The following is a 17,788-nucleotide window of genomic DNA, read 5'->3' as shown; positions in this document are numbered from 1 at the left end:
TGTTCGCCCAGCCCCTTCCCACAGGGCTCCCAGGCAGGCTCCTGAGATGCAGGCTCAGGGTCAGCCCCCAACAAGTGCAACCAAAGGGATCAGTCTGCACTTTCTGAATTAATTCTCACCTTTTGCTGGAAAAGCTGAAAGGATGTAATTTTTCAATTCAGACAGGAAGCAAACCAACATCCCAGAACCAGTTAACCTGAGGTGCCCTGGAGAACCCAGTCTTTGTGGGGGGGCCCTCCCTCTGATGACTTCTGACCTGGCCTGTAACACCTCCGGGAGGAAGGACTTGCTGAGTCTGTGTCCAGAAACCAGCAACCTGGTCCCCAGAAAAGGGTGAGCATATGGAATGGGGGTTGGACAACCTGACTATGGGGTCAGAACAAGAAGTTGACTGCAGCTATTGGACACCTGGTCCGAACTGGGTCCCTGACAAGCCAGGGACAATTCTAGGGTCCCTGGAAGTGGGCTCCCTACTGACCTTTGACATGCTCTTCTGTAGGTAATAAAAAGGCAGACATGGGTTCTACATAAGTACGCTGCCCCCCAGCAATGCTGGTAATGGCAAAGCAGCCATTCTCAGGTTAGGGAGAACATGATGCATTTCACCAAAGAGCAAACGGGCATCTGAGAGGGAGCAAAAGTGAGCCTGCCAGGCATCGTCTGACATTTTAGCAGCTTGGTGATGTGGCGATGAAAGTGATGGAGACGAGTCCATGAGAGAGATGAAACCATGACAGAGCAGGCCGGGGCCACGGGAGGGCGACAGGAGGGAGAGGGCTGGGTGAGCATGCAGGCAGGACAACGGAAAGGGCCATCCAAAATGTTTCTGCAAAGAATACAATGCAAGCTCGGTTTCTCATTTCCAGGTCGGATCATTCATTCCTGAAGATTTTGCTGGCAAGCCACAGGGCCAAGCACGACTGACCACGACGGCCTCGGCTCAGGCCCAGGCTGGAGACCACAAAAGGTGAGCGGGAAACAATTTAGATGACCATGACCAACAGCATGTCCTGTGAAACTCAGCGAAAACCAAAGGTGGGGAAGCCAAAAACAAGTATACAGTCTTAAAGTGCGCTTGCTTTAATGACTTCACCGTATATATGTATATATATACTTGCCGCTACAATTTTCTAAAAATAAAACCAACATGAAAATCAATTAGGCAACAGAAAATAAAGATCAACAGAGGTTGGGGGAGAGAGCACAGCAAGTTAATATTGCAAATAATGATGACGTATGGCAGCTAAAAACAGCCAACAATGGACCAAGAGCGTTCATGCTCAGCTGACCCAGGAGCTCTGGGGACAGGCCACTAAGAGACACACTAGGTGCTGCTACTCTGGAGGACGTGGCAGATGCGGGCGAGGGGGTACAGGAGTCAGAAGCCCCGCTGAGCTAGCTATACCATCAGAGGTCAAGGACACCCGGTCTCGTTTATCTCTGTGCCTCCCCAAAGCTTCACCTATGGTCTGAGAATTGTAGATGTGCAATAAACATGTGTTGAAAGACTGAATAAACGAGAAGGTGGCTGGAGCATCCGTTCTGCACTGAGGCCTCACACAGAAATGCTGAGAGCTCCCACTGTGGCACTCCACTGGCCCACGGCAGAGAGCTGGCATTGCCACCCGCTGAGGAAGGTTCGGCCTCAACCCACGTCTGGCTGGGAAAAAGTCACTGACTGAAAGGACAGTATGGCAATGATTACCTGTGTGATCCTGAAAGTCTCAGTGAATGCCGGGAACGGGCCCAATGCCAGACTGTTCTGTGCAGGTGCCCTGGTGCCAAATGCTAACTAGAAAACTTAGTGTGGGCTTCTGTAGACCTGACTAATGACGGTCATGAAGGAGGACAACACGGAGACACTGATGAGCGAGGCTGGGCCAGCGGGGACAGAAGCAGTGGGCTCCTGCGCCCGGCACAGGGAGAGGCAGCCAGGCAGCCGGGCAGGTGCTGTCGCTGCATGAACCGGTGCCACACCCCGCCAGTCAGCAGGTGGGTCCGGCATTGGAGAGCTGGCTTGTTCACCCAGTAAACAAGCCTTGGCCACATCCTGGTGCCCAGAAACTAAGCCTTTACACCCGACCCCGGCACGAGGCTTGCAGCCCCGAGCGCTCTAGGGAGACCTACTGAAAGTGTAGTTTATTACATTTTTGTTTCCATTACAGACCACCTCTGACTTCCACAGCGTCTGCTTCAGAATTTCCATGCAGTACACGGTGATGTAAGTTATAAGCGCCTTTTACAAGATGACGAAGCAGACAGATGTCTGCTCATCAACTCGGAGAGAGCCCAGCGGCAGCCCAGTTAGGGTCCTGCTGTTCTCCCATTAGCATCAGATGACTGTATGACCAAGACTAACTTATACATTATGAATGGCATTTTATAGCTGACGTATGGAATATCTCACATGAAGTGAAATTTTCCTAAGTCTGGGCTTATGGAGGTTAGGGAATGTAAAATGCCATTTTGTGCCTTGTCATGGCATGGATTTGGGTGTTATGAGACTTAAATCACACATTCACACACATGCCAATGTCTTAGTCCATTTCACTCATTACTGCATGGGAAATCTCCCTACCATTTTGCATTTTTTAGCAAGTATTTTCACAAATAGTCATATCATTTTATCACAACATACCTAAGAAGCAGGGAGAACAGGTTTCATTCACTCCAGTTGACCCAAGAAAGAAGCAAGGACCAGATACAACAGGTCGTTTGGAACAGGACTAGACCCACCAGGCCTTGGGACTGCATGTCCCACTGTTCTGCTCTCCAGAATCAGCCCAGCCCCAAACAGGTGGCAGAAAGGGTTCTCATTGTCCTTATTTGACACAGGCTGTCTGGGCACCAGGATGGACCGTGCGATCCTGCCGATGTCAGCCAGGCAGAGCATGGCAGCCGAGGGTGGGGAGTGGCGAGGCTGGGGAGGTGGAGCAGGAAGCCAGCACTGCACAGCGGTCCCCACGAAGGACTCGACACAACCTGGCACACACACTGGACACCCACGAAGACTGCGGATGACCTGGGACAGGCCAGGTGGGCACGGCCATTTCTGCCTGCCTCGCGCCCATCGGTCTCGCCCAGGGTCAGACCCGAGAGGAGCCAGCAGGAGGTGGGGCTCCCCTTTCTCAAGCCTCTCCATTTTGGAGGGGGGTTCTTGGGATGCTTCTTGGAGGGAGGGCCGCTACACCTACCATGCTGCTTAGCCCCTCATCAAAAGATTAACTGAGGGCGGCAAAGGAGTACTGACTCCCCCCCGCCCTCGGATGCACACTAGGCCTCCTTCCCCTGGTCCTGGGCAGCTGTCCAGCTGCATCACTATTTTGGGAGCTGGGATGGGGACGTGCCCCAGTGCCACCAGTTGGACTCAGCAGACACAGGACAGGACAGGTGAGGACACCAGCAGCAACGGCCACATGCTCAGGGCACAGCTGTGGGATTTCCCTCCTGTGCCTTCGCAGAACCACTGTGGGTACCAGGGCACACATTATGAACTCCATTTTATAGCTGGAGAAACTGAGGCACAAAGCAGGCAGGTGACGTGCTGATGTGTGCACTCACATAACTCCTAGCCCTTAACACTGTAATGAGATATTCTATTGAAGTGTTTTAGCTCCAAAACAGTCATTCTACATTTATTTTCCCCGTCTCTTTCAGGGGAAGCGAGTGGGGTGAGGGGGGGGAGACCAAAATTGGTCTTAATCTTTCAAGAGAAATGTGTGCCTGAATTTCTAAAACATACAGAGAACCTTGGGGTGGGGGGTTTTTTTTAGGGGGTTCGTTTCTGGTCTCCTCTATGTCAGACTTAACGAGAAAACAATGACGTTGTAGGACACAAAGTTTGCTACTTACATTCACTTCAGTTATAGCAATATCAACGACGCTACCAACAACAATTAAGGCATCAAAAGTGTTCCATGCATCAGTGAAATAGTGCTGTTAGGGCAAGCATTCAGCCACAGAGGAGAGGAAGCACACAGGAGAAAAGAAGAAAAGGACAGTGTTATCAACAGGGAACATTCTAGCATTATGCCACCCGGCTACCTGAAAAACTGCCCTGAAACAAACATGTTATAGATACATCACCTTGGAGATCACTGCTGATACAGAAAACAAGCACAGTCAGAGACGCCTCGCCTGCCCTGCCTACCGGTGCCCTGGGTAACGCTGCAGAACAGTCCGTCCTCCACAAGGTGGTCTGTGTCTAAAAAGGCCCAGGCTGGGGCTCTGCCTTGTAAAGCCTCTTTTCTGCAGCTCCTACTGGGAAACTCCTGGTTTTAGGTGAAGTGAGGCTGGGGTCTGTGACTTGTCCAGGTGATGCCAGTGCGGGCAGGGAGCGGGATGTACACAGAAGAAGGGCAAGAGGCGGGCGGCCGCGGGCGGGCGCATACTCACGTCGGCTTCGCTGAGGGCCACGTCTATAATGCTGCCGATTACGATGAGGGAGTCAAACGTATTCCAGGCGTCACTAAAATACCCCTGGACAGAGCAGGCAGGGGGCAGACATTTATGAGCATGTATGAATGAAACGCCACACGGACCATATGGGCACACATCCAAGGCCCCGCAGCACCCTTGGCAACCAGGGTGGGAAGCCAAAGGGAGGCAATACTACTGCCCAGTGGAAAGGGACACAGTGGATGGTGTGCGCCTGCATGTGTGAGAGAGGCTGCCCATACGCATAGACACATGTACACATGCACGCACGCACGTACACACATGCGCGCACTCACACACACACATGCACGCACGCACACACATGCACACGCACACACAATGCAGACCCATGGTCCTGAGCAGCATAACCTGAGAAGAATATCTGCAGGACACAGGGAGGCATTTGGCAACTCTGCCCTGACACCCAGGGTGACAGGCCCAAACCTTCCTATGCTGATGGAAGAGCAAGCCCCTCCGACTCCTTCCACAGGGACCCACCCAGTCACCCACCCCTTCTCCTCCACTTAAAGAACACTGTCAGCAGACATTCCACACTTTCTTATTTCTGTGCCCTTAAAACAAACCAGTAACCCTTCCCCCTCCTCGCCAGCCAACAAGAATTACAAAGGGCGTGCCTGAGACAATCCCTGTCTCTCAGCGCTCTTGGTCTAGCAGGGCAGACACGGGCAACAGGCAATGGCTGGCAGGGAGGCGGGCACCGGGGTGCACACAGGTCCCTGTCCTCTCAGCGCTCTCGGTCTAGCAGGGACAGACACGGGCAATGGCTGGCAGGGAGGCGGGCACCGGGGTGCACACAGGTCTGAGGCACCGAGTCCTGGCAGAGAAGCTCACTCTGGGGAAGCCAGGCTGTTTGTGGAGGAAAAGAGCACTGATGGATGATGAAGGTGCTCAAGGGCTCCCACTGCCACCAAGGGAAGCCCCCAAGTCACCAGCAGCTCCTCCTTGCACCCAGCTCTCCCTCCCTCCCTCCCTTCCTCCCTCTCTCCCTCCCTTCCTCCTTCCCTCCCTCCCTCCCTCATCCTCCAGGCTAAGAGGATGCCTTTCCATCCCTCAAAACCACCACCAGGTTCTTCCCCACCTCCTGACGCCTCCCCACCCCTATGAAGCCACAGAAAACGTGGGCATGTTGGCTGTCCTAACAGCGGGAGAAGGCACCTTTATTTTGGTTTCTGTCCATCACTCCAGGGCATGCACGGGGGAGCTATGACACTGACTGATTTGGGTTTTTACAAAATTTCATCTTAAATAGAGTAAGATTTTCCCACCCAACTGCCATGACTTCTGACCCATCTTTACCTCTCTCCTCCCCTCTTACAATCACAATGCCTCAGCCATGTGCTACCCTCATCGACGGCCACCTCCCAGCCCCATCTCAGTCCTGTAGCAAGTCAACAACAGGAGTTCACCTGCACAACTCTGATGGCCTGTGGGTCAAGTCTAATGGGAAGGTCTACTTAAGAAATACCAACTGAAAAAAAAATAATTGAGAGGATGGTACAACAATTTCCTGTATACTCCTAGCTCCACACATGTACCGCCTCTCTCATTGACAACATCTTATGAAATTGTGGAGGACCCATATAAAAGAGAGAGAGAGAGAGAGAGAGAGAGAGAGAGAGAGAGAAGAGAGACCACATCCTACGCCTTCTAGTTTTCTTCTCACAGCGTGTGATTCTTGGCCGGCAAAACCGAGGAAAGATGGGCCGCTCTGAGGACTAGGCTAGTGCTGCTAACATGCAGTCATGCTGGTCGGGGATGAGATAAAGAGCTACGCCAGGACCCAGAGGAACTCACTGCCTACTTCAGCGAGGAAGTCTCCGGACCGGCAGTGTCAGAGGGCACATGAGTGAGGCTGTGGGCATCCCAGGACCGAAGGGTACAAGTTCTCTTTGAAACGATGTGCACTGTTGCGATGGGTAACACTCAGTGGCTGAGGAGCAGCCTTGGCAGATCGCTGAGGGGCAGGGCCTGCCCTTTCCTTCGGGACTTAGCAACTCAAAAGCCAGAGTGTGGTGGGCCTTCCCTCCCCTCTAGAGGGATGGGTGCCTCAGAATCATCCATGGCTTCCAGTAACTGCTGGGCCTCTGGCGTACACACAGAGCAGAAGCCAAGCATCCCTCCTCCTGTCCGTCCGGCACACAGACAGCCCACAGCTCACTGCCCATGCGCTCAGCTCCACCCATTACAGCCTGTCATTTACCTGAGGCCATGCCCACTACTGCGCTGGGTGCCAGCCCTGTGGCCTACTTTGGACTTTACTCCTGAACAGCTCCTCTCTCGCTGTCCAGAATCATCAGTATTCACCTTGGGATCATTCCCATCAACTGGGAACAAACTATTGTCCAATGGGGCCACTGCAGCCATGATGCTATATAAAATCACTTTCAATTGACAGGATAGGGGCCTGGCATTGGAGCTCCTGGAACTTTTGGGCAATCCCTTCAACTCTCTCTCCAGAGGATCCCTCACACTCACAGAACCCTAGAGGCTACACCCCTAACCCAGGCGACAGGAGGCTTGAGTTGGGACAGGGGGCTGGAAACAATGGCTCCGGCCCCGACCAGGTGGCTCTGCTAGGTCCCGGGGAGGCAGGAAATGCCAGCCTGCCTTTCTTCCCACATCCTGTTTCCCGGTTTAGTAGCCGGCTTTGTAATAAAATTACTGTCAAGTGAGCATGACTCAGTCCCCCATTGCTTTCCCACCAAAGTCTGGTATAACCCGAAAATGAGACATTGGCTTCCAACAGAGGGCCCTCTCCATCTCCCTCGGCCACTGACACACAACACATCTCCTACAGCTGAGTTCTGAGGCCGGGGCCCTCAAGTGGAACCAGCAGCCCCTACCAGCCCAGCCAGAGTCAGCCCTTAGATTACTTTTGTCCAGCGCCACCTGCAATAACATCTATGACCCAAAACAATTCTGACTCCAGACATTTAAAATCAGAAACCAGACTAATGTGGGCCTTGAGGCCAGGCAACTCCATCACGTCCAAGAATTCTATCCTGGTTGCCTGTCGATGTCTGGTCTGAAGCCAGGAGGTAGCACAGACTTGGCACCATGGGGGAGGAAGCCTGTGGAATGGCTGCATACGGGGAACAGGAGCCCAGCCCAGGGTCTGTTTGCTGCCCAGAGTCTCTCTCCCATCTGCACATCTCAAGAAGCCTCTTACAAAGGACCTGCTCCTGTGGCTGACCATGGCAGCCGGGTCATTTAGCAGTTTCTGCCAGGGCAGGATTGGACTCAAGGTATGACCCGTTGTGCCAACTTTTCACAGAAGCTGTAGCTGGCAGCTTTCTAACTAGCAGAAGCCTTTGCAAAGGTCAAGTGAGGGTTTACAGGACAACATCCTCACTTTTGCCCACCTCTACTCTGCCCAAATATCCTGTGATAGAAAACCAGGTGCCCTTATGCCAAGAGGGTATCCCTACGGGCTCATCCATTTATTCCCGTCTACAATCCCTAGTCTTTATTGAGTAAACAGCCTGCAGCAGGCATCGTGGGAGACGGAGAAGACCCAGCCTGTGGCATCACTAGTGGAGAGAGAGGCGTGGAGTAGCAATGATGATGCTAACGCACCATAGGCATCTAACCACACAATGCATGGGAAGGGGCTGGCTCGGGCTGGGTTGGTAGGGACAGTGTCAAAGAGGAGCCAACAATTCAGACAGGCTAAAGGATAATAGGCAGAAGCATGTGCCATGGAAAAGTCTAGCATGTAACCAGCTAGGGATGGGTGTGGAGAAGGAATGACAGGAAGAGAGTGGCTGGAAATGAGGCAGAAACGTAAATGGGCCGAGGTTTAGTGGAGACTTTGACATGAGACTAAGAAAACTATGTTTCTCATACAATAGGTGGCCAGTGCCAGAATTTCATTGGAAGAGGGCACAGTCAGCTTAGGGTTCACAAAGGGAGTCTGTGGAAGACGAGCAGCGAGGGGCTGAGGCCAGAGGCAGGGAGATGGTGTAGCTGTCAGGGTAACTTGGAAAGGAGGCAGGAGAGATTGGGATGCTATGGGGGTCATTGGACTCAAGGTATGACCCATAGTGCCAACTTTTCATAGAAGCTGTAGCTGGCAGCTTTCTAACTAGCATTAGCTTTTGCAAAGGTCAAGTGATGGCCTAGGCAGGTACACATTTTACCAGGTGAGTGGAGAACATCCCAGGAAGTGGAGAATATCTGCTAGGAAGATTGCTAAGGTTTTCTTAATGAGCCCCACGCCTGCTGGGACTCTGGGGCAGGGACCCTGGGGTGGGGACCCTGGGGTGGGGATCCTGGAGTGGGGACTGCCTCCCAGAATGGGACCAGATGCCCGGTGTCTGCTGTGCGTTAGCTCTGCACGGAAGCATGTGGACAGCACTAAAACTCACTTCTTTCCCCAACCTAACTACTCTTTACTCTTGCCAAGCCCAAGTGGCTAGGCACATAAAATAGCCCTTTTGAGGCAGAAGCAAGATCAAAATACTTGATCACCTAAGTCTTGAGAACAACGTGTGGCTCTCTGGGGATAAGTCCATGACCACGGCCAGCAACCTGGCTGGAACATGTACTGGACCACACAGCAGGTGGGTGACATCTAGAAGCACAAAGAGGGAGCCTCAAACATGACCTGTTCTCTTTACCTGTGGGAGCCAGTATTTTGGAAAAGGCCCTTCATCCCCCTCCTTGGAACAAGAGAATTCGTCAGAGGATTCCAGGGACTTCCTGGGAAACACTGGAGGGCTAGGCCAGGGGCACGGGGCTTGTTGCTCACTCAAAACCCTAGGGCTGCACGGTCCACTCCAAAGTCCACTCCAAGGTCAACTCCAAGTCGACAGCACAACCTGAAGTGCATGAGGTCAATGCCTGGCAGGTGGGTTTCCCTTGGAATCTGACACAACACACTAAACAGCCTGCTTGCTTTGTCCTGATCCATCAGTTTTTAACATTTGTCATCTCATGGCACACATAAACTAATTATTAAAATTCTGCAGCACACCAAAAAATAAAAATATAGGGAGAATTTTGATTCATTCACACTGGACCGCTATTGCTGTGCTGACTGTTGTCACTGTTTTATTGACAATCTAAGGGAAAGAGGTGAGTGCTCAGCCGGGTACTGCAAGTTTTAAAAGTTTGTGTGGCACATCGGTTGAAAATTGCTGCCCTACTCCTTGGCTCTGTGGCTTCTTACCACCTTGCACTCTTTTTTTAAAAAAATTTATTTTTGTTGTTGAGAGTATTACAGATGTCCCCTATTTTCTCCCTATTGCCCCCTTCACCTGGCTCCCGCCCCACCCCAGGCCTTGTACTCTTACCTCACCAACTCAACTCTGCCCACCCGTGAGCCTGCCTCCCCACCAGGAAGCCCCCAGCTTTGGGTTTCCTACTCTGTCTGCCCAGCTAAGCCCTTCCTGCTGGTGGCGGCCGGGTGACCTCCCCTTGTGGTCCTGGGACCACATCCCTCCAACTGTGCTCTCTCTCAGGAGGCCCCATCTCTCCGTCAGGGTCTGAATAGGAAAGAAGTCCCCAGGGTCAGGCCTCTGGATTTGCTTTAACCTTTCCTCCTACGTCTACCAAGAAGGGTTTTTGTTCAGCTCACTGCCTGTATCTGAATGACAAACAGGCTGTGACCCAGGCTGCCCTGGCACAGATGCTGAAGTTCTCCTAGAAGGTGTGGCCCTCACTTCGGAGTCCCTGTTACAAAGCTCCTCCCAGGAGACACTTTCCTATGAGACTGATGGGCCAGGTTTCCCACTCCTCCGTCCATGTGGCCATCTCCTCAAAGAATCTTCCCCCTGCAGCCTCTCACAGGGTCCCTGAACCCGGGAGGGAGGGCCCTCACCTCACCACGTGCCTGTGCAGGCCGCCTCGAGGGGGCTGGATGTTAACAATGAAGGGAAGATGAGGATAAGCCAGGGAGTGCTCTAGGCAGAGCTTTGCATGTAACTTGGTGAACTGATTGTCCCTCGCTCTCCAGGCACAAAGCAGCATCAAGCCCCTCCCGCTGACTTTGGTGACCCAGTGGCAGAGCTCCGCCAAGCACAGAGACTGCTATCGCTGTGACAAACTTTCTCAATTGCAACCTGAGGTTGTCTTATGCTATGAAAATACCTTACTAAGTAAAACTACAAAGCAGCACAATGTCTAGCGGAAATCACTCATTTTAAAACTCTGGTTGATCAGTACTGATTATAAATTTTCCCTTATACCTCCAGTCTGTTAACAGGCCACTGAACTCCCCCCGCACCCCAGGTTTGGTATCAGCAGTTTACTGGGCAGAGTAGTGTGCAACGAGCCATTGATGCCATGGCCTGCTACAGGTATGCGCTCACACACTCACACACACACAAATTCACACACACACACACTCACTCAAACACATACACTCACATACACAAATACACACACACACGCACACACAAATTCACACACACACACACACACACTCGCTCAAACACATACACTCACATACACAAATACACACACACGCACACATACACTGACACAAGCACACACACACTGATACACACTCACACACATGCCATGGGCAAGTGGGCCTTCTCAGCCTAGAACAAACAAGCTTTTGGAAACCTCAGAGCATAATCACCAGTGAGGGGAGGGGAGACGTGGCGTGGGGATCTGGGAAATGCTCCATAGATATGATCCGTGTTGCATTTCTCAAGGACTTCTGATGTTGTTATTTTGCAAACTTCCATCAGTCCAGACAAATATTATTCAAAGAAGGTGAGAGGGAAGCAAACCAAAATTTCCAAAGGAAATTAAGATGAATTTGGAAAAGGAGGGAACGTTTGTATGTGGAGGTGTGGACAAGTCACAGGAAAGAACACCTGGCCATGCATAAGGTGCCAAATCTGACCCCACTTCACTCGCCCCCACTGGTCACTTACTAGTGTCCTTTCTTTTGGGTCCACAAAGAGCTGACAAAGATTGCATAGAAATTAATTCAAATTAAAGAAAGGAACAGTTTTGAATTAGAATTCCATGTAAGTAAGGAGTACGTAAAATCATTTCATAATCCAAGAATAAATGAGTCTTGCCAGGTACCTTCCATACAGATGAACCAATAACTGGGTCGCTGAGCTTGTCATCCTCTGACTGACAATTTGGGGCTTTGCTAGGAAAGAATCTGAGGGTCAAACATCCTACAGCTCAGCCAGGGTTGCAGCTCTGCCCAGGGTTTTAGAACAAGGGAACATGGTGGTGGTCACAGTCACAGTACTACAGCCTGTGACCACCTGACACGTCTACAGCCTGGTACCACTTGCCCAAGCATGGCACACCTAGGGATTCTTTCCTCCTCACAGCACCCTGTGACACAGGACTATCATGTCTTCACTTTATGGCGGAGGAAACGGAGGCATCTAGTGGTTAAGGAACTTGTTCGATGAGCTGGTGGAGAGAAGGGATTTGACTCCAGACCTGGGTATGCTCTTTGATGTTGTCCTATCTGTCTATCTGTTATTTTATAGACACTGAGGGATGTGAGATGGATCCACTCCCTCCCAAAGGAGACACAATATGCTGAACTGCCCAACACAGTTTAACATATTTCATGTCTTGTTTTGTCTTAAAGTTAAAAGTTTCTAAATTAAATAAACAATAAAATGGTATGGCTCTGAGAGGTCTGCAGCGGGTAGAAGTTTCCATAAAAGGTGAAGAAGATGCTGTAGACCAAGAACACACAAAACCAACGTCTTTTTCCTAGAAATCTAAAAGTAAAATCAGGGCCGAATTCTTTCTGATGGGTGATGTGAAAGTGCTCCAGTAACGAAGCAAGTCTCCCGCAGACAACCTGATAATGCTGTTCTAGAAACAGAAAACTAGGTTCAAAACAACCTCCATCCCACCAATTCCCAATGCTCTCCTCCCTTCTTCTTCTTCGAATTGTTTTTATGAGGTTTTGTTTTTGCAGATTTATTGTCCCATATGTATACAGATGCCCTAATCAGATTTTAATGTTTGCAGGTGATAACCCAGTTAGCGGCCAGAACAATTCAGCATAATTCACTGACACAAGACTAACAGGAAGTGGGTGTTTCTCTGGGGTGATTCAGCAACAGCCTCTGTGAAATGGTTTCAGCAACTCACCTTAGGCTTAAACGCAATGACCTTCAAAACCATCTCGACAGTGAACACCCCAGTGAAGACCATGTTCAGGATGTCCATGGCGTCATTAAACATCTTGGACTGCTCATAGTGCTGTGGATGGAGACGGAAGAACAGCTCTCAGAGGCCCCTTCCAGGCTCACAGGAGGAGGCCCCCAGCCCTTCCTCCCTGCAGGCGACGGCCCTCTGGGGACACAGGCACCCTCTCCCAGTGACTCCACTGGCACTGTCAGGTCACAAGCCCTCCCCACAAAGTGCAGGGGCCTCAGCAAGGTGAGGATGACTGGATGCTGAAGGGGAAAGACATCAATTGCCTCTGCTCAGGATAAAAGGAGCCCGTCCCTCCTTCTGGCAGAGATCACACTCAGCGCCATGACCCAGGCACAATGCAGAACCCGCCCAAATGTCCATGAATAAAGGTAGGATTTGCTTAGGCATAAATTTTATGCCATTTAGTCCCATGTTCAATAAAAGGCAGCATTATCTTGACTTCCCCCTTCCCCCTACATCAGCACATGGTCCTTCTCATGCATAACGGTTTCTCACGTTAAAGGAAAGCATTACGAAATCTGTCACGGGCTGTCTTTAGACCCATTTTCCAGACAGCTCTGGGAGTTGGCTTGCTCACGCTCTTCAAGTCAGTGTGAAAACTGAATCTAGACCTTGGTTTTTGCTTCTTGTCCTAATGCAACTAGACAATAAACTACTGGAAAGGTTAACTAGTAAGTCTAGTAATTATAGTGTTTATATTAAATATATAGAATTGTATTAAAAGTTAATACACTGTAATCCAGTGTGGTCCACTGAGGTGAGTTGTACTCCTCACCCCCAATGTGAGCAGAGAATAGTTGTGATGCAGATCAAACTCACTACTCCATGAATGGAAGGTTCCCCACCGCACACTGACAGCTCCCTGAGGACAGGAAAATGTGACTTGTATGTTGTTTTCCAACACTGGGTGACAGGCCCAGAGCAAAGTGCCTGGCACAAATTATCCAACAAAAACTTTATATCCGAGGCAGGCATGATGGCCTTCCCATTTTAGCAATAAAGAAAGCAGCCTCGGGATGTAAATAAGTTTCCCAAGGTTGCCCCCTCTCCCCTCCCACCCTGGTGAGGAGTCCAGTCAGGATTGGAACCCGTCTGTCCAACTCCACATACACAGAGCGGCAGTCCTCAGCCACTACCTGGCCCCAGGAGCCCAAGTAAAGGTTACAGAATTGAATGCTCCGGCTCCATGGAAATGTTACCTATGGCCACGCTGTACGGATAGTCTCTTAAACTCCCACGTGATGACAGTTAGACAAGACCGGACTCTGACCAAACTACAGCCCTGACTCATCAGAAATCAAACCCATCCTCTGGTGAGAGGCTGGCCTTCCACCCTCACATCCGGGGCACGGACTGTGCAGAAGGCCCAGACACGATCCCCATCTCCACGCGCCTCCATCTTTACCTGCATGGCCAAGCAGAGTGTGTTGAGCATGATGAGGACAAACATCATGTATTCGAAAGGCGAGGAGTTCACCACGTACCAGAACTTGTACTGGTAGGGGTTTTTGGGGATGTATCTCCGCACGGGGCGTGCTTTCAAGGCGTATTCAACACACTGACGCTGCAATGGGAGAAAAGAGCAACAAGGGGTCCTGAGGGAGGACGAAGCTCCCACCTGCTCTGAAAGAGCCGGCGCAGCACCTGCTGGGAGGGACCCAGGACCCAGGGGAAAACTACTCGGCAGCCCCCGTGGACACCACTCTGCATCAGGGACAAAGGGCCCCCAGCTCCATCCCCTCCTCTGGTTGTCACAGCACCTGGGGGCACCCAGATCCCCCAGACTGCTTCTATTTTACTTATTACAAAACTGAGCCAAGCCCTGGTTGGCATGGTTCAGTGGTTAGAGCACCCGCTTGGGAACTGAAGGGTCACGGGTTCGATTTAGGTCAAGGGCACATACCTGGGTTGCAGGTTCCCATCCCAGTTGGGGAGCTTGGGGAGGCAACCAATTGATGTGGCTCTCTCACATCCATGTTTCTTTCTCTCTCTCTCTCTCTCTCTCTCTCTCTCTCTCTCTCTCTCCCCCCCCCCCCTTCTCTTCTTCTCCCCCTCCCTTCCACTCTCTCTAAAATCAATGGAAAAAATATCCTCTAGTGAGAATTAACCAAAACAAACAACCCACAACTGAGCCCAGAGCTGCTAATGGCCCGCCCGAGGTTGCACGGTGCACAAGCAGAGACATGGGCCTTGCCCAGTTCTCGTTCCTGCCCTTGTCTACGCCAGCAAGTTGGACCTGCAGTTCTCCTGCCCACACTGTCCTCCAGGAGAGGAGACCAGGTCACGAGAGGCACAGACATCCCCAAGCCCCCGACAGGCTGGTTTATTGCCTGAGACTAGAGCCCCACAGCTGCTCCAGGATGGACCCATGCAACTCATCTCTCAGGACGGAGTGTGTTAACTGTGAGTGACTAATGGTGAGCTAGCTGTGTGTCCATCTGCAAGCATTTGAGGCTCAGGGGCTTGCTGTTCTCAGACCTCTGGGTCAGTAACGATGGTCTCCCCACTCACTCTGGGGCTGAGACTGGTCCACCCTTTGCAGTGAGCCCAGAAGGAGCCTCCAGCCCCGACAGCTCGGCATCAGGCCCTGCTGGCACCTTGGCCCAGACCTACTCCCATTCTTCTGCTTAGACTCAGTTCTGACTGACTTCAGACAGGCTCCCTCCTGTCTAGGCCCTGGCCCTGCTATGACCTCACGCAGTGACTCCAGGGGAGTCCCCCCACCCCCAATCTGAGTCTGCTCTGGATCTCGGTGGTGACATAATTTCGGCTCTGGTGCTGCCCAGCTGGGGGTGAGGAGCGGAGCCAGGCCTCCCCCTGACTGTCAATGGTGGAATCTGCAGCGATGTCCTGACAACTCAAAGCAACAGCTTCCTAGGAACCAAGCCAGCACTGTCCTCACGTGTCCCCCAGTGGGCATGGCTGCAGCCGAGACAGCAGACTGCCTCACCACAGCCACTTCCCCCAGGAAGCCCAGGCTGGCAGACTATTCTTGCTCACTCTGTCATCATCAAACCAAGATGCCAATGATAGAGGGCCCGGGGAAACTCCCAGAGCAGCATCTCCAGCTCACAATCTTTTACGGCTGAAAGGGGCCTCTACAGGCAGCTCCTGAATGCCCTCAATTTAGACATAAGAGACCAGACCCAAAGGGGATCAGGGACACACCCACAGTCCCTGAGCAGGTGCAGGGAGACCAGGACCAGGATGCAGGCTACTTGGCTCCCTCGCACCATCACACAATCAGAGCCAAGGCCCCTGCTTCTATCGGGTTGGTTAAAACAAGGTGCTAGATAACGAGAGATTGATGCCAGGGCGATCTTAGTCCCAAGTTTAAAGTTAGCGCCTCTTCCTGTGGTGAGATAGCGCACTTCCTCCTAACCAACGGTTCTCAACCAGGAGACATTTGACAACATCTGGAGATGTTTGGGGTTGTTACCAAAAACAGGGGTTGGGGCGTGCTACTGGAATCTAGCAAGTAGAGGCCAGGGATGCTGCTAAACACGCTACAAAGCATAGCAATAACTCTCGGCCTGAAATGCCAACAGTGCTGAGGTTGAGGAGATAAAAGACTGTCGTTAGGAGCTCTGAGAGCATCACTGGTGCCTTCTGGCCCCTGGACACACAACAGATGAGACTGAGAGCTGTCACTGGTGGGTCCACCACAGAGGTGGCCCAGGTCTGGGGGTGGATCCCACAATAACAAGTCAAGTCTGAATCTGACAACCTCACTTTCAACAGCAATGACTCAGACTGGCCATGCGTGTGCTCTGAGCAGGGCCCAAAGCCCAGGGACACACACAGGCAGCACCTTCCGCTGTGCATGGGGAAACCATCCACAGAGAAGTATCCCTCTCCTGCTCGAGGGATGGAAGCCCAAACAGTGTGTGACTTTAACCTGATTTTTGTCCAGCTCACAGTTCTTATACTCTTTTTCTCCCTGCTCCTGGAACGTGACAATGACGAAACCCACGAAGATGTTCATCATGAAGAAAGCGACGATGATGATGTAGATGATGAAGAAGATGGAGATCTCTACTCGGTAGTTGTAGATCGGGCCCACGTTCTCTCCGTTCGAGTCGATGGCTTTGTACAGCAACCTGGAGAGCAGAAGCACCCAATGAGCACGACAGCCCCACCCAGGCTGGGAGCCCCACCCCACTGCCTTCCCAGGGCGTCCCTCTTCTGCATGTCCCCATGGCACTGACGGTCAGACCCCGCACGGGAGCCCCCTCCCCGAGGCCCCTACACACAGGCGGGTCTCTGAGGCACCCTGGTTAGCGTGAGGCCCAGTCAGCCCAGCACTTAGGTGGGGGCAGCTGGGATATATTTGTGATTGATGCTTGGAGGAATGAAAAACAAAAGATTTCACAAGTATTCAGTCACAGTCCTTCCTATTCCCAGGTAGAAGAGGAGGAACGTCTCACGTAGGCACTGGCTGAACTGAAAACTGCACACTGACAAAGACAGTAGCAAGCAACCATGGATTTCCAAAGAACTCAGAGAGCTTCCCCAAACTGAAACACAAACTGAATTAAATACAGGCCAGGCAGAACTCAACAGGAAGAGGGGACATTACTATAAGGCCCCAAGTTAAATTCAGCCCCATTCTGATGCAGTCACCACTTCCAGGGCACCCACCCCTGGGTGCACTGTGCTACACAACTTCACATCCATCTGCAAAGGCGACATCACTGTCACCCCATCGTATGGGAGCTCAGTGTCCAGGGTCACACTCCTCGGGGGCAGACCCGGCATTGAGCCCAGTTCCTCTGAGCCCCAAGTCCTAACCTTGTCCATTTCCCCTCAGCTACCCCCATGATCTGCTAAAGCACAATGGTCGAAACCTGAGACTCAAAACCTCCGTAGAGTAAAAGATCTTACTCCGCGCCTCTTCTCTCCTCAGCACCAGTTCCCTAATGAACAGCCCCACCCAGCCGTCCTTTCCCTGCAGGCTCTCCTGCAGAGCTCCCTGGCTCTCCCGTGCATCCAGAGGGTCTGCCAGCCTGAGAAGACTAGCCTGTCCACCTTCTGCAGTCCCTCTAGGCCTGGGAACTTGACATTCAGGAATCCATCTAGGTACATATGCTCTGGTGGCAGGAGCTAGAGGTGGGGTGGGGCAGCAGAGAGCAGAGAGTAGCAAGGGTACAAGAGACCCTCCTTTGGTATTCCA

General features: G+C 51.8%; 1 protein-coding gene across 5 annotated transcripts in view; it reads right to left on the bottom strand.

The window, feature by feature from the left end:
- The window catches only part of CACNA1D (calcium channel, voltage-dependent, L type, alpha 1D subunit), a 300,517-nt gene that overhangs the window by 43,989 nt on the left and 238,740 nt on the right, over positions 1-17,788 (bottom strand). For 4 of the 5 annotated variants that reach the window (XM_005870306.2, XM_005870304.2, XM_005870303.2 and 1 more), the window contains 4 exons: positions 16,514-16,715; positions 14,021-14,179; positions 12,547-12,657; positions 4,396-4,479 (listed from right to left, as the gene is read on the bottom strand). In XM_005870306.2, the coding sequence (XP_005870368.1) occupies positions 4,396-4,479; positions 12,547-12,657; positions 14,021-14,179; positions 16,514-16,715 (556 nt within the window). Of the gene's footprint in view, positions 1-3,852; positions 3,937-4,395; positions 4,480-11,345; positions 11,376-12,546; positions 12,658-14,020; positions 14,180-16,513; positions 16,716-17,788 lie in introns of all 5 variants that reach the window. The other variant, XM_014542942.1, reaches the window with a different exon arrangement.

This window comes from Myotis brandtii, unplaced genomic scaffold (genome assembly GCF_000412655.1).
Source record: "Myotis brandtii unplaced genomic scaffold, ASM41265v1 scaffold316, whole genome shotgun sequence".
Taxonomy (NCBI): Eukaryota; Metazoa; Chordata; class Mammalia; order Chiroptera; family Vespertilionidae; genus Myotis; species Myotis brandtii.
This window is presented reverse-complemented; position numbering and strand designations above follow the sequence as displayed.